Source organism: Myxine glutinosa, chromosome 8, assembly GCF_964187855.1.
Source record: "Myxine glutinosa chromosome 8, kmMyxGlut1.1, whole genome shotgun sequence".
Taxonomy (NCBI): Eukaryota; Metazoa; Chordata; class Myxini; order Myxiniformes; family Myxinidae; genus Myxine; species Myxine glutinosa.
The window spans coordinates 18848744-18875664 of NC_136268.1; the positions used below are offsets into that span (position 1 = coordinate 18848744).

The following is a 26921-nucleotide window of genomic DNA, read 5'->3' on the forward strand; positions in this document are numbered from 1 at the left end:
CTTTGTGCTCATTCGCCCCTTGTAGACATTATGCCGAATTCCCTTGACAGTAAGTGGAAAAATAAACTTATGGAGGAGTTGGATGAAATAGAATTGATGAAGGAGCAACTTTCTGTGAACCTGTTGAAGTTCTTCCAATTTGTGAGTAATATTGTGGGAGAACTCAGGCTTCGGATGTTTGCAAAGTTATGTCATAATTTTGGTTTGTGTGATTATGTATTGTGAATGTTGGGGTTGGACATCATGCGCCTCCTCACTATGCAGGTCAAAGTACAGACTCGCAAATATTAGTCAGCTATTTATTTAGTAGGAGCAAAGGTACCCGGCATTGCAGGGTGACGCAGGCTTGCTTTGTGACGGGAATATTAAAAGAGGGGCAGAAAGAGAGAGGGGAGGAGGGTAGCAGAGAGAGCGGGGAGGAGGGTAGTGGGGAGAGAAGGGGAGAGAAGGAAGATTGAGTGAAGGGGAGAAGGGAGGAGAAATGGGTGGGGGAGAGAGAGGAAGGGGATGAGGGGTGAGTGAGGAGAGGAGGGGAATGGAAGGCAGCGTGAGTGAGGAGATATGTGGAATGGAAGGCAGCGTGAGTGTAGGGGAATGGAAGGTAGTGTGAGGAGAGGAGAAGGGAAGGCAGTGTGAGGAGATGGGAATTCAGTAAGGGGAGGAAGGCAGCTGGAGGGGAGGGCAAGGGAAGCAAAGGCGGCATGAGGAGGGGAGGAGAAGCCAAGGCAGTGTGAGGAGAGGAGAGGGGAGGGGAAGCGAAGGCAGCGTGAGGAGAGGGGAGGGGAAGTGAAGGCAGCGTGAGGGGAGGGGAAGTGAAGGCAGCGTGAGGAGAGGAGAGGGGAGGGGAAGTGAAGGCAGCGTGAGGAAAGGGGAGGGGAAGCCAAGGCAGCGTGTGGTGTTGTTAGGGCCCAAGGGGCACATACAATTATTATTTTGTGATTAATACTGTAGTACAGCACAGTAATGAGGTTTTATAAGCACCCCCCTTTTTTGTAATTGTACAATCAACAACTCCCTCTTTTTTGTAATGGTACAATCCACACTTTGAATCGGGAAGCAGGTAAAATGAAATGCGCCCTTAACTTCACGGACGTAAGAATAGCACTCAATGTTGAACATCAAAGTCAAAAGACAAATAAAAGGTAAGAGATAAAAGGTAAAGCAACTGAAAGGTAAGAGAAGGGTGAACAGTGGGGTGTTCCATTACCAAGCTGCTTGTTGTAGAGCGCTCGCCAAGTGGCTTAAGCACCTTTTGGTTCTTTGGCCAAGTGGCTTAACAAAAAGCTTTCTGGTTCTTTTTAATTGTTTTATGGAAATGCCCTTAATGTGTCTGTTGTCGTCTATATTAACGTTTCTATTAACGTTTTGTAATACTAATCCTTTTACTATTATTATTATTTAGATTATTATTTTACAATATGGTACTGCAATGTTAATATTATTATGCTATTATCATTACTCTTGTTATTACTTTCGCTATTTGAAGTGACCTGCGAAAAATTCCATGATAACGTGCAACGACGCTCAAGCTGCTACATATTTATACACCTTCCCAAGGTGGAAAACGGCATTAAAACATGGAAATTCCTCTGGATTTTTTGCAATCGAGTCTAAAACGAGTGATAATAGCATGGAGGGAGTCCTCTTAGTTGTGATACAATTGAAGGTTCTGAAGCATCACTCATAATACCCTCTCCCACCACCACCGGAAGCAGCGCCAGACAATACACGATACACGTTTACAAAGACAATATGCGTGGCTCTACCTTCGGAACTCCACATGAGGGGAGCATTTGAAGTCGCTACAACCTTTGCCTGACCTGTAAGCCCCCTTGGCAAGTTTAGTTGATTGAGATTGCATCATGATAAGTATCGACCGAATACATCGATGAAGATGTATCAAATAATTTGACACAAGTGTCCTCACGGGCCACCCAGGACTAGGTTTTGGTGGCCCGGCGGAGTTTTTGTTGGCATTCGGCACCGGGAACACCGCTTATTTCGAACCCTGCATGTGGACAAAGAGGTTGTTGAATGTATTGTTGCGGATATGAGATTGGCCTCCATCCATATCCGCTTGTAAATATTCCCCTATTTCCCCAATACTTCCCAACTATCCCCAATCCCCCATTCCCTAGTCCCATTTTCTGTAAACAACACTCTGTAGACCCGACCTTCCCCTATTTCCCCCATTAAATGTCGCATCCAGGTCCACCGCATCTCACGTAGACAACTATAGGACATCTTGCTAGTTATTCTTAGTCTATGTCAGTTAAGGACTCGTTTCCATTAATTCTGACTCTTCGTTGCACCAGAATGTGATTGTATGGCACCGTTAGAAAGTTTAGGACCTCCCAATACCTCCCCGCAGCTCTTCCTCATGGTACAACAACAACAACAACAACAACAACAGCGGCGGTGGCGCGGGGAGTGTGCGTCCTCACTCCGGCTTGGTTAGCCGCCATTGAACATGTGCTCCGACGGGGTTACCACGCAGGGGCTCGCTGTCAGCTCCTCGTCAAGGGCGGAGCCCGGTAACCCCCCGCACCCAATAGAAGCGGCGGACCGATTCCATCTGGGGCGGAGCCAACGAGCCGAGGGCGTGTCACTCCTCGCTGAGCATGCGCAGGAAGAGGGAGGTGACGTCAGATGCGCCCTCAGCTTGGAGAGAGAGGACGCCACCTCCGAGCGCGGCAATACCTCCCCGCATCTCTGGACTGGACCGAGCTGTATCCTGTCCCTGAGCCAAGGTGCACCTTGTGCTATTGACTGCCTGTCCTTCCCTGCCATCAATCGCTGTGTAAGTCAGTCTTGTTCCGTTTGTCTGTGGTCTGTCGGGGATAAGATAAGACTGTGTCTAAGTGCCCATATTTTCTGTGCTTTACCTCTTACCTTGTAATCTACCCCTTTTCTGCATCACCAATTATATCCTCCTCCGGAGGTCTTGAGAACTGTACCCCCTTGTGTCGTTTCATTTATCCCAGCCGTTGTGTCCTTTCCTTCATTGATTTAGCGTAGCGCGATTCGGCCAACGTTCGAGTGGAATCGGGCGGGATCGGGTTCTAATCGGGGAGTAACTGTTCGGACGCGGTAATACACCACCGCTCGGTCAATATAACATCTGTCCGCGATCCGTAACAATTGGTGTCGGGAAGTGGGATTGGACCCGAAGCGCGCTTCACGCGCTCGAAATTATTAACGGCGAAATTTGATTTTGTTTTACAAAAATAAAAACCCGAATTTTGAAAGTCGCGCTATGGCGGATCAAGATGGCTGGGTTCCAGTAGAGGAGAGTGAGGCAGGGTCGATCCAGGACCAAATTGAGGGACAAGAGGAGAGCGAAGCAGTGAGGGCGGCAGGTTCGCAAAATGGCGCCTCGCACATGGCTGCGGCGGCCGCACCCGCTGCACAAGTGGGAGGGATGGCCCAAATGCAGGCCCTCATGGAGCAATTTATGGCGCAAATGCAGGCGTCCCTCAACCTGCAGAAGGACGATATGAGGGCTAATAGTGAGCAAATGAGGGCTGATAGTGAGCGATTGGGTGAGCGATTGGAGGGCCAAATGGGGGTAATGGGGAACCGGATGGATGCTCAGGGTGAGCGATTGGAGGGCCAAATGGGGGTAATGAGGGACGAAGCGAGGGGTACCGGTGAGGGGTTAGAACAAAGGATGGGGGCCCAGATCGGAGGGTTAGGGAGTAGAATAGAGGGATTAGACAATAGATTAGGGGAAATACAGGAGGGGTTAATGGGGGTAGAAAACAGAATGGCCGCTCAAGAGAATCAAATGGAAGGGATGCAAAAGGGGTTAGAGGGGTTAGAAAACAGTATGGAAGGCAAATTGAGGGACATGAGGGACCAAGCGGAAAGGGAAGTTAAACAAATGGGGCAGCAGATAGAGGGGGTCAGAATGGGGGTAGAAACTAAATTGGATGCTCACAGGGAGGAAATGGAGCAGATGAGGGTGGCATCTGGGCAGGAGATGCAAGTGATGGGAGAAGAGATCAGAAGAGGGGTGAGTGAGGAGGTCGGAGGAGTGCGCGAGGAGGTGAGGCACTGTAAGGAGCGCATGGAGAAGGAGGTGAGAAAGGGGACTGTAAAATTGCAAGGTGGTATAGAGGAGTTGACGCTGGGAGTAGAACAGCTGACGGAGGGACAAAAAGAACTAACGGACCAGGTAAAGAAGAACACAGCGGTAATAGGAGGGTTAAAAGCGACACAAAATGACCTAAAAAAATGACTTGATAGCGACACAGAGGCAATGTCAGATGGTACGTGAGGGACTGACAACGAGGTTGGACGAGGTGATAGAGGTGATGGAGACGAAGGACCGGCAGGTGAGGACGCACATGGAAACGGTCAAGGTAGCCTTAGAGGACGAGCTTGAGGAGACGTACCGGGACATAAAAGAGGTGAAGCAGAAATTAGAAGAAGTGGAAGAAGGGGTGAGCGAAATTAAGAAGCGACGGAGAGAGGATAAGAAAGAGATAAAGGAGGAAGTAAAAGAATTGGTCCAAAGTCTGTGTTCGGATCGTGATGATGTGCTCATTAACCGGATGAGGGATTCGCAGGTGATGGAGGAGAAGCGAAGAGAAAAAGGACCTGGTGTAAGTGGTGACCAATATGGTCGTGCGTATGATGCGCCAGGTGATTTAATAAGCTTGGGGGTCGAGATGGACCCGGGTGTTCGTGAGAGGCCGTTAGTGAAGTGTGCGACAGGTCTGGTGTGCGAAAAAGGAGGTGTGCGAGAAAGTCCGACTCTGGGGTGTGTGAGGAAAAAGTGCGTGCCAAGGAGTGAGGGTGCTGTCGAGAGTGAGTCGGTCGTAGCGCGTGTGCGAGGGAGCACATGGAAGCGCGTAGTGAGGAGTGTTACGGAGGGTGTAAAGGGAGAATGCACGCCTGTGGTGAGTGTTACAGAGGATGTAACGGGAGAGGGTGTGCGAGAAAGATGTGTGACGGACAGGTGCATGGGGAAAGAGTGCGCTGTCAAAAGTAAGGAAGAGTGTACACCTGTGGTGAGTGTTACAGAGGGTGTAACGGGAGAGTGTGCGCGAGAAAGGTGTGTAACGGACAGGTGCATGAGGAAAGAGTGCGCTGTCGAGAGTAAGGGTTAGTGCGCTGTCAAGAGTGGAGGTGAGAGTAGTAAGAGTGACACGGAGCGTGAGTTGGTTGTGACAGGTGAGAAAGGATGCACACCTGGAATGGTAGAGCGTGTGTGGGAATGCACGCTGGAATTGGTAGTGAGGCACGTGGTTGGGTGTGCGAGTGAAAGCACACCTGTGATTGTCACAGAGGAGGTGACCGAGGAAGGGGCGCGAAGAGGTGTGTTGGTGAGGTGTGTGACCAACGAATGTGTGCCAAAGTGTTCGGTGGTCAGGTGTGTGACCAAGTCTGTGAGTGGAATGAGTGTACCTGGGTGTGTAAGGAAAGGTACGAGGAGCATGGGAACGGCTGGAGGTATGAGCAAGAAAGGGGTAGCGTATGCATGTAAGCATGCAGGTAAGGCATCGACGGTAACCGGGTTAGCGGTTAGAGCGACTTATAGCCGAATCGGGCCCTCGGTGCGTGCCGGGCTTCGCGTGCCGCGAGAACCAGCGGGGATCCGAGCCACGGCGGGTTCGAAAGGACCGCCGTACGCGATCCACGCTGGGCCTCGCTTTGAACGGCCGCGTCCGTGCTCCACTAGGCGGAGCGGGCAGCCCGATAGGAAGGGTCGTCAGGGCGACCACCTTTTGTTGAGGCATTCCGGCAGGTCGAGATCGGGCCATGGGATGGCTCCGTGCCGAGATGGTGCGTGGGACCTCGGCCCGGGTAAACCTCCTTCCCTGCACCGAATGCGGGACGTATCCAGCCGCTGGCACCAAACAACCCGCATTCATGGCTTGGCTGTACGAAGCCGGGCTGTAGACGTGAATTGGCGCACCGAGAGGCATTAGTAAGTAGACTGTAATGACGAGGATAGTGTTTTGGCCCCGAAATTAGAAAAACAAAATTTGATGATTGGCAAAGGATTGGCAGTAATGATTGGCAGATGATGGGTAGTGATTGGCAAATTTTTGATTTGTTGAAATTTGATGTGCAAAATTGGTAGTGGGAGATGCCCGATGTGGTGGGATGGCAACTCTGTCATCCCTCACAAAGGTGGGGCAAATGCGCTATAGTTTATGGGGTTGATGGCAGTGAAAACTAGCCCGGGTGGGTTAGGATATATCGTGTGTAGGGATCTAGCGAAGATGACATTAGGTAACGTTAAGTTTAGATAGTGACTGATACCTGTAGAGGGGACGCAGGTAGATTAGAGTGGATGGATAATGACGAGGGAGCGCAATAGTTTAAAGGGACGACTGGGAAGCGCAAGTTCCAGAGGGGAGTAGTTAGATGAGATGATGCTGTGTGAGAACTGGACAGGTGTGTGGAGCAGTGTATGAGTAGTGAGTGTTGTGGATCAGCGCGAATGCGCTTGGGGGAGAGAAGGGTGCAGGCGGCACCAAGTATGAGAGCACAGGTGTGCAAGTACAGGTGTGTGGAATACATGGAGTAAGTGGTACGGAGTGGTGTGCATGGTGCGAAGGTGTGGATGGGGGAAGAGTGGACCCCTTTCACGAGTACCCGGGGCGGGTAGTGTAAGTGTTAGGTAGAGGGTAGAGGTAAATTGTGGTTGGATATTGGCATTTGTGGTGCGGTTGCAGAATGGTATTGTGGATGGGTGCATTAGTGTTGTGGAAATGGCTGGGCGTGTAGCCTGTTAGTGTGTGTAGTTGGTTTGGGCACTCCACCACTGTGAGGATGTTGGCCAGGTGAGGCCGCAGGTGGGCTCTGGGAGCCGTTAGTGTCAGTGGGTGCCTGAGGATCCCGGGTGTGGATCGGGCAGCCCGTGCCAGAGAGGGCACTGAGGGGGTGAGAGTGCGAGAGGGCCTTCCCCAGTTAGTTAGGTTAGGGTGAGGAGCAGGTAAGCTCGGGTGGCAACTACAGTGGTGGAGGTGTGCAGGTGGGTAGACCTGCTGGGAGAGCTACACGTCACAGCCCAGAAATTGTGCGAGGGCACCGGGAGATGAATCGGGGGAGTGAGACCCCAAATTGAGAAGCACCACAGTTTGGGCAATGGGAATTGGTTTTTAGAACCCATAGTGTAAGTTGGCCAATGGATTGGCAGGGAAAGACCCCGGGTAATGTAAAGTTGTTAAAGTCATTTAGGAAATAGTTAGGATTGATGAACCTGTCGCACCATACGCAGCCACTTACCTGTGGTGATGATGACTCCACACCTGTGTTCCTTTGTTCTGTGTTGCAGGAAGGGAGAATTGCTGTGTGGATTTGTGAGACGCATCACGACGTGGATGAGACATTGGGGTGATTCCATCTCTCCCTCCTTAGGAGGGACTGATGATGAATTGGTGATGGCAAATTTTGATGTTGAATCGGAGATGGCAAATTTTGATGAGAGTTGGAAATGGCAAATTTGATTGGTTAGGAGGGAGAGAAGACGAATTTGGTTTTTGGGAGGAACGGGGAAGACAGTAGGGACGTTTGTTGATGTGTAAAGTAGATGTTTATGGGTAGTGTTGTGTTTTGTGGATACAGTAAGGGGTAAGGGAGGGGCAATGTAGGTTACCTGGTGGGGGGGGGGGGGGGCGTATGGTAGGAACGTACCTGTCTCACCTGGTTCCCATGTGCCCCTAGTGTGCATTACCTAATATTGCGTGCACTTTTGCGCCCTTACCACCTTACTCACTTGTCTTTTTTTTTTGTCTCCCACCTCCGAGGATCTGGCTTTGGGGCAGAGAGAGAGGAGAGAGAGGTGCTGGCTCCGCAGTTGTGGGCCTGTACTTTCGCTGCTTGCTGCCTGGATCGATACACCATATGGACCGCAATTTTTGTGGCCGCCCACCATGGATCGCAGTTCTTTTGCGGGCAAGCACCACCCGTTGATGGTCCTCTGGGTCAACGTGGCACCTATGCCATACAGGTGAACCACTTATAGTTGGCCCCCCTGACGGCCACAATTTAGAAATGGACGCGGTTGGCGCCTTTCTTTATTTCTAAGGAAGCCAGAAGGCCAAGTGCACTCCAGGAAGGCAAGACCAGCGGCAGAACATCGGCCGGCTGCGACACCACCGGTGATTATGAACACTTTATTGGTGCACCGGATGGTGCTGACTGTGTGTATGGGGTGGTGCTTTTGGTGCTTGGACGGGGTGCTCTGCACATTATTAAAGGCCGTAGGGCCACAGGGCACTCGTGGGTTGGTGTATCGATGCTGGCATGCGTGCTCTCTCGATGCATAACATCTGCATGTGTTCCTCAAAGAACAGGTCCTGGATCGTAGTGTAAATATCAGTGTAGTCTTGTGTAAATAATGCTCCCTACCGGCTGTATGTTTAGTTTGAGGATTCTTTCCGCGATTCGGTTATCCTGTGGGTGTGTTTCTGTGAGGAGAAGGGTGCAACGTCGCAGGGGGACATATTTACTAATTTGTGAACATCTGTATAACTGTCGCACTCAGGTTTGAGTTAATAGTAGAGGGAACTACATCTGAGTGCCACACTAAAGTAAGTAAAAATTTATCGGGTCGGGACGCCCCGAGGTAGAGAAGAGTGCAATGTTGCGGATATGAGATTGGCCTCCATCCATATCCGCTTGTAAATATTCCCCTATTTCCCCAATACTTCCCAACTATCCCCAATCCCCCATTCCCTAGTCCCATTTTCTGTAAACAACACTCTGTAGACCCGACCTTCCCCTATTTCCCCCATTAAATGTCGCATCCAGGTCCACCGCATCTCACGTAGACAACTATAGGACATCTTGCTAGTTATTCTTAGTCTATGTCAGTTAAGGACTCGTTTCCATTAATTCTGACTCTTCGTTGCACCAGAATGTGATTGTATGGCACCGTTAGAAAGTTTAGGACCTCCCAATACCTCCCCGCAGCTCTTCCTCATGGTACAACAACAACAACAACAACAGCGGCGGCGGCGCGGGGAGTGTGCGTCCTCACTCCGGCTTGGTTAGCCGCCATTGAACATGTGCTCCGACGGGGTTACCACGCAGGGGCTCGCTGTCAGCTCCTCGTCAAGGGCAGAGCCCGGTAACCCCCCGCACCCAATAGAAGCGGCGGACCGATTCCATCTGGGGCGGAGCCAACGAGCCGAGGGCGTGTCACTCCCCGCTGAGCATGCGCAGGAAGAGGGAGGTGACGTCAGATGCGCCCTCAGCTTGGAGAGAGAAGACGCCACCTCCGAGCGCGGCAATACCTCCCCGCATCTCTGGACTGGACCGAGCTGTATCCTGTCCCTGAGCCAAGGTGCACCTTGTGCTATCGACTGCCTGTCCTTCCCTGCCATCAATCCCTGTGTAAGTCAGTCTTGTTCCGTTTGTCTGTGGTCTGTCGGGGATAAGATAAGACTGTGTCTAAGTGCCCATCTTTTCTGTGCTTTACCTCTTACCTTGTAATCTACCCCTTTTCTGCATCACCAATTATATCCTCCTCCGGAGGTCTTGAGAACTGTACCCCCTTGTGTCGTTTCATTTATCCCAGCCGTTGTGTCCTTTCCTTCATTGATTTAGCGTAGCGCGATTCGGCCAACGTTCGAGTGGAATCGGGCGGGATCGGGTTCTAATCGGGGAGTAACTGTTCGGACGCGGTAATACACCACCGCTCGGTCAATATAACATCTGTCCGCGATCCGTAACAGTATGTATGAGATGGGTCATTTTCAGAGGAGTGGAGGACAGGGTTAATTGTGCCGATGTGGAAGGGGATGGGGCATGTTCAACATCCGGGAAAGTACAGGGGCATCACACTCCCTAGTCATGTCATGAAGGTGCTGGAGAGGGTTCTGGATGGGAGGATAAAGAAGAGTGTGGAGAAGGAGATCGGAGAAGAGCAGCATGGGTTTAGAAAAAGGTAGGGGAACGACAGATGGGATGTTTCCACTGAGACAGCTGGTGGAGAAGAGGTTGGAGGTGCAAGGTGAAATTGGCATTGGGATTTGTGGATCTGGAGAAGGCCTACAACACTATCCCAAGAGAGGTGATGGCGACACTGAGATGGATGAGAGTCCCAGAGGCAAAAGTTAGGTTAGTGGAAGGGATGTACAAGGGAACGAAGGAAAGAATTTTGGTTGGTCCTGCGATGTCGGGCGAGGTCAATGTGAACATCAGTTTGAGGTAAGGAAGCATTCTCAGCCCACTTATGTGGAGCTGGTAAGCAGGAAGGTGAACATGAAAGATATTCTGGGGAGGATATGGTATCCTGGCGATCTGGTTGTTGTTGTGGTGGAGAGTGGGCAGAACATGCAGGAAGTACTGGGGGAGTGGAAGGTCGCATTTGAGAAACATTGGCTGAAATTGAGCATGAAAAAGACGGAGGTGATTTGTGTTGGGCAACGGAGAAAAGAAATGAACGGAGAGATCGGTGACATCCAAACAGACCTTAAATATTGGTTGCCCAAACTAGGATGGGAGAAGAGTTGCAGCTGTTGGACAGGGTGGTGGCCTGGGGCGGGTTGTGGTGGGATGCAGGTATGGGCCAGGATGGTGCGAGGTGTGGGCACAAGACTCCTCGGTGTGTGTGGGAGGTGGGGATGTGTGAGGGGTGAATTTTAGTTTAACAATTTGACAGGCCTTTCCCCCACATACCAGTGGTGGTGCTGCACTCAAAGTGAAGATCTACATTCCTCCCTGCCCATGCTTCCCACTCATAGCTCAAACCCATTAGAACACCCAGATGACCATAATGAATGGTTTTGTTCATTTCCTCGTTTTTCAGAACTGTGCTCTATCTAGATTTGTTGTTTATATTATTTCCTTAAATATAAACAAAGAACTTTTAATCATGTTCATTTGTCTTTTCGCCTTTTAGCTAAAACGGGATGTGCTTGTGGTGCTTGATAAACACCAACCAAAATCCCATAAACATCTGGAAGGCGTCACAGCAAGACTGGAGCAGCATTCTCGCACTCTGAGCTTCTTTTTGAACCTTTTGAACTCTTTCAGGAAAAGTGAGTCGATTCTAGATTGTTTTTTTATATATATATTTATTTAAAAAAAAATTTTTTTTAAAGGAATTGGTTGATTAGTTGTAGAACATAGTTAAAGGTAAAACTTATCTCAGAGATGTAGTGTATGAGATGCACAATAAAACACATGAAGTGCTCAGCTGCTTACTTTCCCAAAATTTAAATTACCGGTACAAATTTGGTAATAATAAAAATTGTAGTGGCGTGTAATAATTTAAAAAATCATAATAATAATAATAATAATTGGCCCTTTTGTGTAATTGAATTTGTATACATAGCCCTTTTGTGTCTGGATACAAGGAGCTGAAAAATAAAATTGGAGGGATTTAAGTTGGAGGAAGGGAGGGTGTGGGCGTTATTAGGGGTGGAAAGGGTTGAAAGAGCAAACGGAGGTGCTGCTCATGAGGCATTCGATCTACAATGCACTTTTTAAAGAGCAATTCCAACTGCACAGCCATTCGTCACATACCTGTCTCCAGAGATCCATCATCATAGTTTTTTTATTTATTTATCATTTGGCGACCTCACCGGCGACACCTTCCATGACTGGTAATGGTCAAAGACGGGGACAAGCCCACATCATCATCATCATCATCAATATTGCTATGTTTGTAGGGGGTAGTGATAACTTAAAACCAGGTAGATTTGCATTAATTAGCATGCACTATGTTGCGATAAAGAAGAAGAACCACCATGTAATAAGTACTTGTTTAGCCGGGATGTCGTGTAAGGTGTATCTTCGTTCGCATCATGAGGGGTGGAGTCATGTTAATTAGTTTAGGGATTATGTTAATTAATTCCCTGTGTGTCGATGCCTCTGTAATTTATACTTTTGTTCCTTATGATACCGCACTAGACATTAGCCAAAATCGCCCATTAAACGATACTAATTAATCATAAAACTAACTGGAAACTCAGATCGAACAATACAGCTGGCGCCGCAGCCGCATCACCACAAGGACAGGCAGGCCGAGAGCCACGCCCAGAAGAGTGGTGATTGGGTGGGGGAAATTGATTGGCACATGCCCGGGTAACATGGGACTTGCTGATAGGAGCAGAGATGGACTACAAAGAGGTGGCACATGCTGATTGGTGAAGCCAGCACGGATGACGTCAGAGCGGCGTGTACAAGATAGTTGGAGCGGCGGACATTTTTCCTTCTCGTTCTGGACACCAATAGTGAAGGGTCGTTGTTGCCGCTCTTGCCCCTTCTGATTTGGACGCTGTCACGAGCGGTCGTGTTGGGAAATCTTGCTGGTGGTTGTGAGGAGGAAGAGCCGTCGGTTTTCCAAGCAAGAACAACGAGCGCTGCTTACTCGCTGCAGCGTAACGAGGCAGGAGTGAGTGGACGCGCGGTGAGACCTCGCAGTGAGCAAACAAGCGTTGCTTGCTCGCTGCAGCATGATGAGGCCAGGAGTGAACGGACACGTGGTGAGGCCTAGCAGTGCGCGAGCGCATTTCCCCGCCAAGCCATCAGACGGGCCTGGACGATTCTTGACGAGATACCCCAGCCGATTTGAGTTGAGTCCCCTACATAAATGACACATAATTATTTTCCAGTTATTTTTACCTTTGTCTGTGTTTAGGTCGATTGTGGGGACGTCCCAATTTAGGAATTATAGTTTTATTTTGCCACGTTTTATTTTGTAACCTACATTTTCTAAAAAGCCGGTATTTATTTTTGTACATCATAAACTCGTTTTCGTTTGAGTTTATTTATTGCAGGTTTGAAAACTGCCCTTGGGATCCGTAAAGGTAAGCTCTTCATCTCCCCCCCCCCCCCCCCCCCCAGCACTTGCTCCCATGAGTATTCTCTGCTATATTTTTGAACTCAACGCTTCGGAGTGTTAAAGCTCGTTTGGTCCTCCGTGCTACCCTACGGCATTCACCAAGGGTAGTCACACGACAATATCATCATTTTACGAACGTTTCAATGCTTGCATATGGAAAAGCCCACATGGCTTCACTTATCTCCATGGTTAGCCTTGGCTCGTGGAGTATCGAGGGCTTGGGAAGAGAAGGTATCATAAAGGACAGTATCTCGCTGCATCCATCCTTTTCGACAATTTTTTTTTTTTTTTTTGGGATACTGAATCGAGGCTCGTGAAAGAGCTAACATTTATCACACAAACAAATCAAAAATACAAACAAAATATATAAAAAGGGAGCGATAGACGAGATGGGGAGAGAAGGGGAAGCACACAAACACAACATTTGAGAGCAGGGTTATCAGGAGATGTGTGGGAGGGCTTGCAGTAAAGAAGTTGGTATTTCAAAAAAGTGGATTTGGGGTGAAATTCAGACCACTGAATTCAGACCAAAATTCACCCCAAATCCACTTTTTTGAAATACCAACTTCTGTCCTGGAAATCCTTGGTGTCCTTGTGTTTTATACTTCTCCCCCCCCCCCCCCACCCCCTTCCCACGCCTCCTCCCCCCAAGCCCTCTCCCTCCCACACATCTCCCTGCTCTCAAATGTTATGTTTGTGTGCTTCCCCTTCTCTCCCCATCTTGTCTTCCGCTCCCTCTTTTTATATATTTTGTTTGTCTGGTTGATTTGTTTGTGAAATAAATGTTAGCTCTTTCACGAGCCTCGATTCAGTCGGTATACAAAAAATAATAATAATAATTAGCGGGCGTAGAAAAGATCAAGGTTTTGGATGGGGGAAGATAAGAGATGGTGGTGATTATAGAGGTTATAATTGCAGGTTATAGAGGGATAACAAAGGAGCTTCGAGGCAACCATTACTCTGCAGATGACGATCCTGGTTTGCAAGTGCAAAGAAATCCCTTCACACACACACAAACTCGAGAGTCCGCCATACTTCTAATATCATGCAGATGCTTGTGTACAACCTGAAAATCTGCAAACCCAGCCACTAGGAGCCAAAGGAATTTTTTTTGCATACAAAGTCCATGCTCCTGGAAGAGCTAGAGCACTGAATGGATCAGGACACATCAGAATAAGAGGAACAGTAAAAAGAGAGCGCTAAGCTAGGCTTTTATGGTGGTGTATTCTTCACGAATCGATGAGAAGCGTTGTATTATTTCAGAAACATTTCTTAATTTTAATGTTATCGTAATAATAATAGTGTAACGTTAATAATAATCATCAATTCGTAACATTTGTTATGTGGGCGTATAAACGTATAAACTAACGTGAGACGTATAAACAGCACGTTTTTTCTGATGGACCTGGTGTTGGTTATGGATGAGTTGGTTATGTTTTCACCCCTGACTGAAAGTGGGCTTAGGTTATGTTTTCACCCCTGACTGAAAGTGGGCTTAGGTTATGTTTTCACCCCTGTATGAAGGTGGGCAGAGGTTATGTTTTCACCCCTGTATGAAGGTGGGCAGAGGTTATGTTTTCACCCCTGACTGAAAGTGGGCTTAGGTTATGTTTTCGCTCCTGGCTGAAGGTGGGCAGAGGTTATGTTTTCACCCCTGTATGAAGGTGGGCAGAGGTTATGTTTTCACCCCTGACTGAAAGTGGGCTTAGGTTATGTTTTCGCTCCTGGCTGAAGGTGGGCAGAGGTTATGTTTTCACCCCTGTATGAAGGTGGGCAGAGGTTATGTTTTCACCCCTGACTGAAAGTGGGCTTAGGTTATGTTTTCGCTCCTGGCTGAAGGTGGGCAGAGGTTATGTTTTCACCCCTGTCTGAAGGTGGGCAGAGGTTATGTTTTCACCCCTGTATGAAGGTGGGCGGAGGTTATGTTTTCACTCCTGTCTGAAGTTGGGTGGTGGTTATGTTTTCACTCCTGTCTGAAGGTGGGCGGAGGTTATGTTTTCACTCCTGTCTGAAGGTGGGCAGAGGTTTTGTTTTTACCCCTGTCTGAAGGTTGGCAGAGGTTATGTTTTCACTCATGTCTGAAGGTGGGCAGAGGTTATGTTTTCACCCCTGTCTGAAGGTTGGCAGAGGTTATGTTTTCACTCCTGTCTGAAGGTGGGCAGAGGTTATGTTTTCACCCCTGTCTGAAGGTTGTCAGAGGTTATGTTTTCACCCCTATCTGAAGGTGGGCTCAGGTTATGTTTTCACCCCTGTCTGAAGGTGGGCGGAGGTTGTTTTCATTCCTGTCTGAAGGTGGGCAGAGGTTTTGTTTTCACCCCTGTCTGAAGGTGGGCAGAGGTTATGTTTTCACCCCTATCTGAAGGTGGGCTCAGGTTATGTTTTCACCCCTGTCTGAAGGTGGGCGGAGGTTGTTTTCATTCCTGTCTGAAGGTGGGCAGAGGTTTTGTGTTCACCCCTGTCTGAAGGTGGGCAGAGGTTATGTTTTCACCCCGATCTTAAGGTGGGCTCGGGTTATGTTTTCACCCCTATCTGAAGGTCGGCTCGGGTTATGTTTTCACTCCTGTCTGAAGGTGGGCGGACGTTATGTTTTCACTCCTGTCTGAAGGTGGGCAGAGGTTATGTTTTCACCCCTGTCTGAAGGTTGGCAGAGGCTATGTTTTCACTCCTGTCTGAAGGTGGGTGGAGGTTATGTTTTCACCCCTGTCTGAAGGTGGTTGGTGGTTATGTTTTCACCCCTGCCTGAAGGTGTTCTCAGGTTATGTTTTCACCCCTGTCTGAAGGTGGGTGGAGGTTATGTTTTCACCCCTGTCTGAAGGTGGTTGGTGGTTATGTTTTCACCCCTGCCTGAAGGTGTTCTCAGGTTATGTTTTCACCCCTGTCTGAAGGTGGGCTCAGGTTATGCTTTCACCCCTGTCTGTATGTCTGTTTGTCTGTCTGTGAACTGGATATTTCAAGAAGTTGTGGACGGACTTGGACGAAACTTGTTGGACAGGTTGGGTGTGTGACAAGACCAATCAATTCGATTTTGGTGAAGTTTTGAATCCGGATTCGAGTTTTTAATTTATTTATTTATTTGTTTGAAGTGATTCTTCATCATTGAGTAAATGGGGCCAAAAACCTATACACTGAATGAATGAATGAATGATAATTTTGAGGCCATTTTCCCCGTTAGAGTGGGGGTTAGCCTTGCGGCCCCATGACAAGCATGGTTCCCTGTTTGAGGCAATGTTTTTATGGCCTGATGCCCATGCTGATGCCAACCGTTAGTCGCCTCTTACGATGCGCAGGGATACGGTGTACCTATTCTAAATCGGGGTACACACCGGGATCATTCATCCCAGCAAGCTGGTACTCAAATTTGCCAACCTCAGAAGGATGACAGGCTGAGTCAACCCCCCTGGTGTTAATTTAGCGATCGACCGGGATTCAAACCCAGGATCCGAGGATCCCAAGCCGGCATCCTAACCGCTAAGCCAACACCAGACTATAGCACATTATTTCCAAACTTTGTGTACGAGTTATGACAAAACTAGGTGGACAGGTTGGTTAGGTGACGAGAACATGCAGATTAGATTTTGGTTCAGGTCCGCATCCAGATCCGGCCTATCAGTGGGATACAAAACATAAACTGGTCAGCCTGGCGGAGGTATGCACTCTACCGAGTGACGTTCTAGTTGTCACTTTTGTTCACCATTATAAATGAGAACAAACTTGATATATTTTGCAAAAAAAACAAAAAGACATAGCATCTGATCCCTTGTAACATAAAACGAATTCGGAATTGTTTTTTGTTGAATAGGTGTGTGTATTACTGAAATTAACGCTGGGTTATTAGCATTAAACAAAATATTCCTGGAATAAAAAAAAGCAAATATTGACTGTCAATAGATTGTATCACTTTAGTGTAACATATAGAAGTTATGTTGAACTACTGTCAGTGAAACAACTTGTTTAATGCTAGTACATTAAAAAGGAGATAATTATGAGGGGGTTTGATTGGTGTTTAAGTTAATTAAGGGTATGGAAGGAATAAGTGAGGAGTCTTTTCAGCAGAATGGACAGTGATAGGATCATGGGCCACTGCTTGAAAGTGAAGAAAAGGAGAGTTAAGACTGTAGTGGGGCAACGGTCTTTCACTCAGAGTGGATGATGCATGGAATGTTCTCCCTGGCAAGTTAGTATCAGCATAAACAGTAGATTTGGTTTAAACTGGAATTAGATAGATACCCAGAAGCATTGGAGACTGAGGAATACATGCACATTTGCAGGAATGGTATGTGTCTTGGTTATGGATCTGTGATTGTGTGCATGTGTAGTGATTGTGACGTCTGTGAGAGGGTCTTGTTAAAAGGTGAATGTCCTGCTACCTGTGTTCATGCCTAAACTCTACAACTCGCTTCACTCCCTCTCCACCCAAAATAAATAATAGAAACCCTGGGGAAGTCTCCCCACCCCACTGTTGTGCCCTTCCTCACCCCCCTGGTCCGTTCCAGTGATATTAATTTGATGAACTGATAGATTTAATGAATGTACATTGATGGGCCAAATAGCCTCTTCCTGTGTCCAAGTTCCTTGTGTATTCTTGTGTGTAATTGATTTTTCTCGTTCACATTTTGATAGTATTGCATGTAATTGCCATGAAATTAATAATTTACATTTGTATGAATATTTTTTTTTTTGCATAATTGCCGTTATTTGATGCTAGGTTGTTCAGTGATGCCGAATGAAGAGGTAGAAGAAGAAGAAGAAGAGCGCGCTGTAGAAATCTCTGGTTTGAGGGATTTGCAAGCCAATCCAGGACCAATAGTTTCTTGCAATGCTGCTTTGTATTCTGCTGAAGACGATTCAAAGAAGAAAAATAAATGTACTTTTTCTCCCCAAGCTCATCTTGCTCAATGCCTCGACTCCACCAGCAAGCTTGAAAGCACGATGCATGGTTTGCATGAAAATTCTGTGAAGGACCAAAATGATGTCCATTCATTGATGGATATTGAAAACATTAGTCAGATCAAGTCACCTGAGCGCAGGAAAACAAGCCTGGACTTGCCTCCAGTTGAAGAGGACACCAAAGTTCTGTGGAGTCCGTCCCTGACTGAGACTGAGGAAAGCAAGCTTTTTGCTTGCAATCCCTCGAGTCTGATTATCCCTGAACTGCCTGTGAAGGACCACATGGAGATGGAGACGACTGTGACGCACGTTGTTAGTCCAACGTGTTTTTACCTTCAGCCGCTCTCGTGCATTGAACTTTACGAAATGATGTCAGCCTTCAAGTGAGTGCACTTTGACTTTTTTCTTTTCTTTTTGCCTTTTTCATGTGCAACTTCATGCCATGGACAAGTAGTGCATGTAGGCCCTCATCTTCTTCAAGCCATATGTTGCTGTAGTAATGCCAGGTCGTGTGAGTGATTGTGGATGACATTGTATAACTATCATTTGTAACCTGCAGAGTTATTGAAATCGAGAGTCCTGTGCATCAAACAATTGCTTATCCTGTTAATGACAGTGCTGCACTGCATGGTCTTGTGGGTTGCTACAAAATATGTGATGCTTTTGGCGGTTGGGGAGGGGGGGTGGGTATTGTTTCCCAGAGCATCAGTGTGTCAATGCATCAGAGGGGTGGGGAGGGAGGGTGTCAGTGCCGCAATCCCGTGACTTCAAATACATGGGGCAGCCATCTTGGATTTCCCTTCACCACGACAGGACGGGTCAATTTATAACGACTTTGCTTTCGGTTGAATTCGTCCAAAAATGGCAGATGTGATGTTTAAATCATTAATTTGAAGCGATGAGAGGGCATTTCCGAAAAGGAGAACATAGGAAGCTCAACTAGAAGTTTGTAAAATTTGGATGGAGCTGAGGAGCAACACTGTCTCATTGACTGAGCTGTCGGATGTCACCGATTAGTCATTAAAAAACTATTTGCAGAAAGAAAGCTGATCGAAAGTTTTTAAATGCAACATTACTCTCGGTCACAGTGACACTTCTTTTTCGGATGGAGGCTGAGGAGGGGGTAAGGTGTCAAAAAACTGCCATAAAAGAGTGACATGTTGTGTGTACAGCCCTAAAGGCCGAGCCAGTGCTTTACAACCCTCTGGAGTGCTGCTTCATGGCAGATTGCAATAATATCACCTACAGATTCAAGTAGTGTTGTTTAAATAAACTAACACCTGCTGGCCTGGCCATATAACATCGTACCGTGTTAGATAGCCAGCTGGTGTTATTTTCTTAAAATATTGAAGAAATTTCGCCAAGAGGCTGGGGCAAAAATGGCACAGCTCTTGCACCTTCTTGCATGTGATGATCATAACTGCAAAGTTTGGTGAATTTCAGCCCAACTTTTGAGGAGGAGATGGCGTGACAGACGGACGGACGGATGGACAGACAGACGGAACTGAGTATAATATCTCCCGGCTTTATTTCAAAACAGTGTGGGGACAACTATTTTTCATAAACTTTATTGCTCTATGACATTTGTTACACAGATTGCAGTGTGCATCATCTCCCAATTGAAAGGCAGCATCACACTGTATTATGAACCTGCGTAAACCATTGTTCATCCATGGTTTATCATGTATCCAACAATTGAATGATATTAAATCAAAATGCTATTTGTACTCGGTGTTAATGAGCTGAGAAAATTGTTGAGCCATCCCAGTGGGATTGTCACTCTGCCTCAGTTGGTTAGTTCAGTCCATTGTCTATTGAGTCTCCACTTTATAGTCCAATCAAAGTAGCTCATTTTTTCATGTTCTCGGAAAAAATTGCAACAGAATTTATTTTACCACAATGCTTTTCTATAAGGTCCCTAGAACAACAAATTCACTAAAAGTCCCAAGGAATCCTTGCAAGGGACATAAGCTAAATTTGCAGAAATCCAATATGGTGGCCAAAATCCCAGATTTTCATATACCTTTGCATCTACCCTCATATAGTAAGTCAATGATAATTAATTTTTTTCTAAAAGTAGTTTTCTGAAATAAAAACATCAGGAGACAATATGAAGTGGAAATAATTAATATACCTACATTTGTTGTGCTTTTTCAGTCACATATGCAAGTGGCGATACTGTGAAAATAGGCAATTAAGGGGTAGGGTTGAGCACAAGTGCGACCTCAAACTGGTATCAGCATATAACACTCAGTTAGACATTTAGTAAGGCGACAGGTGTTCTAAATACAGCAGTTTTTAAATTTGGTTCATATCTCTTATATTTACTGAGCAATTGCATTTTGTACACTGTCGTTCACTGGTGAAAGTTCCGATATTCAGCATTTTCATAGCAGAGATCTACCTACATAACAGACACTGTATAATAAGTTTGTGCACTTGTTGCAGATGTTAGACTGGTCAGTATCCAGACAATTGGTCTTCTATCAGATACCTCCTCATGATTGACCTGGACCCAAATGACCTATCCTGTATCAATTCCACCCTCAATACTCTGATGGACCAACAACAAGAGAATGCTGCACACATGAGATGCACAATGACGCCAGGTGTTGCAGTTCATTTTTCTGGTGACATGGTTATTCAGTCCAAGAAAGATGATATCCTGAAGAATCAGCAAAACAAAGAACGATGTATTCATCTTCTCAGTGACAAGCTGGAGCATGCTGGGTGCCACACTGACCATGCCAAACATGATGCTGATCTTATTGTGGAAACAGCTATAGCTTCAGCAAAGGTCAAAACCACTATTCCAAGAGGGGACGACACAAATGCACTCGTTTTCCTACTTTTATGGTGCCAAAATTGGATCTCACGACCTGTTCATATCAGAGCGCAAACAATCCTCTAGGAAAAGGGTGTGGTGCATCAAACCATTTAAAGCTTGCCTCGGCCCCTCTGTTTGTGAAAATATCCTCTTTGTCCATGCAATCTTGGGTTGTGAAACTACTTCTCATCTGTTCGGCTTGAGCAGGGGTCTGGTCTTGAAGAGAATCAAGACTGATACAAACTTTGTTGAACAAGCCAAAGTTTTCAGCAATTCAGAACCAACCAATTATAGAAATGCGTTGTGGCAAAATTAATTCTGTGCAATTTTTTTCTCTTCCAAATCATTTTTTGAATGGACTATTTACCCCACAACCCACCCAAATGCCAGCCTGATGAGGGCCTGACATTTGAATATGCATTTCCATGTCTGGTTCATACTCGCTGTTGTAGTTTGAATGAACCCATCTGATTGGTAAGCTGGTTCAAAGAGGGACTTAAAGGTGTGCAATGTGTGAAGAGACCAGTGGCCGCTGGAAGATTCGGAGAGACGTGTGCGGGGGACAAGTGTAGACCTACGTACAGCTTTTGAAGTTGGTTCGTCTGGAGCTTTACGTTCGCTGACGTATATGTCTTTATCATTTCTACAATTCACACATGATGTGCGAACACCTGTGTGCATATATTTATTAATAGCATATATTTTATAGCTCTGCCATTTAAATAACATCTTGAATGCCGTTTCTTTTTTGTTTTTGCTTAATGCTGTTCCACGTATCATTTTTGTTTGAACATATCATTGGTTTTGGAATGTTTATTATGTTTAACACCAAGTATATATGGTACAGCTGTTCTCTTCCTGCTTGTTTGTGAAGCCCTTTCTACTTCGGGTCTAGCTGTCCCCTCCCCATCCCTCAGACCAAGTTAGCTTTTGTTCATCTTGGTCTGTTCACACGAGGCAGCTTGTAGAAGGATGTCTTCGTCATGATTCGACCTGGCTTCGCTCACACATCTTATGATGGGAAAACCTTTGTTTTTGTATAATATATTCACTTGCATTTTCTTGTTTATGAGCTATTGTAAAAATAACTACACCCTAGATGGTGTTAATAGCCCTTTAAACTGCATATCGTGTCTAAGAAAGATCGGTGCTTTGACGGTTGTTCTTCAGTTGGGAGATCAGCAAAAGGAAAGTGGATTTTTTCCTGCCTTCACTGGGATCATTTGTTTGGGCCTGCTTCACGGAGGATGAGTACTGGTACAGAGCTAAGGTGCTGGACTTTGATGATGATAACGATTTGTCTTTTGGTGAGCCTTATCTTCATTGGATGATCACAATCGGTTTGACTGTTTTCAGTACTTTTATTTTGTAAAAGTGAACTCACCCATCATGTTCCATTGAATAACTTCTGATGATACGATGAAAGTGATGCCGTTAGATGACGTTTCATTGACTTTTGACAGCTCGGTGTAGCAGGCTTGCTTCTTAATCGTCTCCATTACCTGTTTGATTCCTGATGCTGAATATAAAAAACCATTCAAATTCATATAAAACCATTCATATAATAAACCATTCATATAAAATTCCATTCAGTTTATGAAATTGATCAATTGTGTTTTTTTTCTTTCATTATAAATGGTGCTGTAGTTTATTTGGAGGGGAGGTGGTGGGGGGAAAGGAGGGGGAGGTGAGAGGTCAATGTGTTAACTGGTGAAGATTGTGATGCCCATTGTTAATCTCTTTGCTTTGTATAACCTTATTAAGGGGTGTATGTGCTGTTGGAAACAAAATCACACAATTGAATTTGAATTGATGACATTTCTGTGAAAGGTCGTGCATCTCTTACCCGACTTGGCCTGTGCGGCTAACAGGTGGGGCCTGATAATTAATAGTCCACATCGGACTGGATGATTTGTACCAGCCTGTAGTTAAGGCCTTGCCTTTTATTATGCCACGTCTACGTATACAAAATGCAAAACTCTTCTTTGCCAGTGATCTTCAAGGCTGAAGGTTGAATGTATATTGAAGACTTGAATGACCGAATATGTGCAAATCACTTCACTGTTGGTTGGTATAATCCCCACTCCCTTGATCGTTGTCCATGCTGAGATCATTCACAAGTTCTCAGCTCATGTACTTGTCTGTGAGGATGCAGATGAGCAGAGCCTGCAGACACTCAAGGTGCACGTAAAGTACATAGATTATGGAAACCTGGAGTGGTTGCCACTGAGCCGACTCTGCGTCTTGGAGGCCAAGTACGCCAAATTGCCTCAGCAAGCTATCACCACATCTCTGGCCTACGTGAGCACCACTTGGAAGGCCTGTCCCTGTTTATCTGCAGCAAATAATAATAATAATAATAATACATTTATTTTATATAGCGCTTTTCAAGAAGCCCAAAGACGCTTTGACAGAGTGCAAAAACAAGTGCAAAAAGACAAAAATAAATAGGTAAATAATCAAAGCAAAAGGAAGGAGAAGGAGAAGAGATAGTCAGGGGTTAAATGCTGTGGGTTAAATGTTAAATGCAGTGTTGAACAGGTGGGTCTTGAGTGATGTTTTGAATGTGGTGAGTGAGGAGGAGTCTCTGATGGTGTGAGGTAGTGAGTTCCAGAGGGTGGGAGCAGCGATGGAGAAGGCCCTGTCCCCCCAGGATCTGAATTTGGTCTGGATGGGGGGGGGGGGGGGGGGACAGGAGGCTGGCGCCAACAGAGCGGAGGTTTTGGGTGGGAGTGTGTCTGGAGAGGAGGTCAGTCAGGTAGGATGGGGCCAGGTTATGGAGGGCTTTGTAGGTCAAGAGGAGGATTTTGTACTGGATTCTCTGGGGGATAGGGAGCCAGTGAAGCTTATAAAGGACGGGGGTGATGTGGTCACGGGTCCGGGAATGGGTGAGTAGACGGGCAGCGGAGTTCTGAATGTTGGAGTTTATTGATGATTATTGAGGATGAACCATAGAGGAGGCTGTTGCAGTAGTCCAGACGGGAGGTGATGAAGGCGTGGATGAGGGTTTCTGCAGCCGTGGAGGAGAGGGATGGACGGAGACGGGCGATGTTTTTCAGGTGAAAGAAGGCTGTCTTTGTGATTTGTTTAGTGTATTTGTCGAAGGAGAGGGTTTGATCAAAGATGATGCCAAGATTCCGGATGTGAGGGGAGGTGGATACTGGGAAACCATCAAATGTGTCGTCGTGATAGCTATCATACATGGTACTGAAGATGTAATGATATTATGTGGATTTTTTATCTTCTCTTCATGGTGACAATCTATCGTAATCACATGATCATTGTAAATTCTTAAACATTTTATGTGAGGGCACTGAGGCCTCCCCGAGATCATATATATATATATATATATATATATATATACATGCAAGTTGCCTGATTTCATCTGATTGGCACAAACGTTGTAATCACAACACGTATAATGCTGAATGATACCTCGTTTAATAGCTCTTGGGTCCAGGCAGTGCATACGGAGGTTTACAAATATCGATATTCATGCAATTTCGAGTTGTACACATTTTTGTTGTGCACATGGTGTTTTTGCTCAATTGTTTGTTTGCACACCCACCAGAAGTAAAAAAGAAAAGAAAAACAAGATACAACACCAACTATTTGGTCAACTCTGTCAACGTACAATAATTACCTTTCTATAAATTTACTTTCCCGAGAAACCTTATCAGTCTTAACAGTTAGTGACTATTATGCTGTTAAAGGAAAGTCATGGTGAAAAAAACAACGAATAATTTCCTTTTTGTCCATTTTACTTCACTGAGAAAACTTCATTCTTTTGGACACTAACTAATTCTCCTACAAACAGAATGTTGCACCCCTTAATAATTAGTCCGTGGCAAGTTGTATATGATGAAAATTTAGTTGGTACTGATCGAAAGCGAGTTTTTATTTTATTTATTCGACATGATCGGAAGTGAAGTGATGATGCGCATGGAATCCTAGAGGGTTGTGAACGGCACCAAGGTGAAGGAAAGCTCCTGACGTCTTACAGCCTTGTAAATTGTCCTAATACCGCAAATAATTGGGGTTTTAGGAGAACAAATGAACGAAATAATGAAAAACTGAAAACTAAAGTAGATGAAACGAATGAAAAGTGGAAACCATAGTGATACCATCCATATTGGCTCCAGATCACTACAGCTCTAATGTGTGTCACTCCTTGCGAGGGAGGGGCAGAGATGCAGACTTGGACTTGGAGTTGGGAGGGGCAGGGGAAAGGATGCTGAGTTATGAAGGCGAGGGATTTGGAATTGGGATAGGTGGGGGGGGGGGGGGGGGAGGGCGGAGAAGGGGAGGGGGAGAGATGCGGACCTGAAGAAGAAAGGTGTTGAGGATATTACGCTGTCAAAACACATTCATGTCACCTCCCTTAAATATTCCACACTATTGGAAACTAATTCCCTTACAACAGCCTGGTAGAACCGGGTTACCTGCTAGCACTATATATAATTTAGCTTGTTTATTTATGAGTGTGTGTATTTGTGTTTGACTTGCATGCACTGCTAAACTGCGACTTCTCAATGTAAATGTGGACGTGTAGCTCTGCTCCTGGTATTGGAGTTATTACAAGTCCCAGCTCGTTCTAAAATACATATAATGTATACGGACAATATACGCAATGGTGGCCATCATATCTGGTATGATGAAAACTATTGTCATCAGAGATGTGGAGAGCATGCATTGAAATGTACGTGTTTGCTTGTTTGTTTGTTGGACAAAATGTGTTGAAGCATGGTGGTTGGACTAGGGCTGTGCATGGGAATATTCTGATAAGCTTGGATGGCCATTTCCACCTTGTATTTTTACCTTTTAAGTGAAAGTATGGACTCGTCATAAGAAAACCAAATATATCATAGAAATAGGTGAACTATCATACCTGCTCGTCCATTCCTGCACCAATGGGCAGTCACTTGAAAACTAGATGCTATCTTGAAAAAAATAAGTCAAACTCTTGGAAATTATACAAATTAATTTTAAATGAGGGCATTCTAGAATGATTTCCCCCTCCCATAGGGAGCAGGCGTTTCCAGTCTCGTAAATTCTGTATCATTCCTTGTGCGTGCAGAAGAACTTTAGTTTCATTTACTCTGTAAATTATGTTGTTGGTTTTTTTCCTTGTTTAAAATCCATTGTGTGTGGGGTTACCCCACATTGTGTGTAGGTTACCAATTGAATTATTGTGATAGCCTCACCCGTTTCCGAAGGGATGAGATAGGCTATTATAATCAGTCGGTGAGAGATTGAATGTTTGATTGTGAGTCTGCACTTGGATCTACTTTAATATAGCTTGTTGCTGTAGTTCTATGGTAAGCTTCAATTTTTGGAGTTTAACCAGGAGGTGAGTGGTAGCCTGTGTACATCCTTGAGGAGCTATGGTCGAAGGGTTAAGAGAGCAGTGGGAGCTAGACCGGAGGAGAGCCGTAAATAAAAGTGGCCGATACCAACCTGCCTGTGATGTGAGAGCAACAAGCCTTGTACTTCAGCCTCATCGTGGATTATTTCATTGACGTTGAGAGCTTTAGATTCTGCAAATTCCAGATAGACATGAATGACTTGGGCACCAGTTCATAGGGAGGAGCTGTACTCCATTGATCTACAGACAAAGCCCTTGTGTCTCTCTGATTTTTCAAGGAATGACTGTCGTGTAGCTCTGGATAATATGCTGTTTTTGATAAGGAGAGCTAGAAAGATGCGATTAAGTGTGACATACTGTCTAAGGTTCTGGAGAATATCTGAAAGCCCTTTTACAAGAGGTGCTTGTCCACAGCTTGATTGCTTATTGCACAAACCAGACTAGTAATGGTGGCCTTTTTTAATGTGCATGAACGAATGACCACAAAATAGAATCATCACATTATGCAGTACCAGTGAATGTTCCTGATGCATTACATTGACAATCACAGAATTGAACTGTGGACAATTTATTTGAAAATCGTTTTCAAACAGACCATTCTGAGACTTGCGAGCCGTGTGCGTTGCAGGTGTCTCCACCACAGGAAGTGTCTTGGACGAGGCAGCAGGTGGAGTGGTTCAGAAATAAAGTGCTGAACCATACCATTTACGCTGTTTTCCACTGCTTACAAGATGCACGTTTCGCCACCCTATATAACGAGCCCAAGGTGGACGGCTCGTACAGGTTTGTCAAACTCGTGTGTGATGATTATTTTAGGACCTTCTGAATACTCATGTGTTCACTCCTTTCACTTTGTTCTTAGAGCGTACAAATTGGCAAGCAGTGTTCAGGTTTTACTTTTGAAAGTTTTACCTGCACTCTGGATCACTCCACGAGCTTTGATCGCTCGCCTTTGGATTAGATCACGGTTATGAAGACACTGCGACCGAGACCGACATGCCAAGCACCACTCAAACTTTGCTTTTTGTTTG

General features: G+C 45.9%; 1 protein-coding gene and 1 long non-coding RNA gene across 2 annotated transcripts in view; both read left to right on the top strand.

The window, feature by feature from the left end:
• Window positions 1-10999, top strand: part of LOC144893140 (uncharacterized) — a 30607-nt gene extending 19608 nt beyond the window's left edge. Inside the window, exons 2-3 of the long non-coding RNA XR_013624207.1 lie at window positions 26-141; window positions 10865-10999. This is a non-coding gene — a long non-coding RNA (uncharacterized LOC144893140). The remainder of the gene's footprint in view (window positions 1-25; window positions 142-10864) is intronic.
• A 6528-nt stretch (window positions 11000-17527) lies between these two features.
• LOC144893359 (tudor domain-containing protein 1-like) lies at window positions 17528-24102 on the top strand. Its single transcript, XM_078783929.1, has 4 exons — window positions 17528-18081; window positions 21696-21832; window positions 22681-22826; window positions 24097-24102. Exons 1-4 carry the CDS (start codon window positions 17528-17530, stop codon window positions 24100-24102), a joined length of 843 nt encoding a protein of 280 aa, XP_078640055.1.
• Window positions 24103-26921: the final 2819 nt, after the last annotated feature.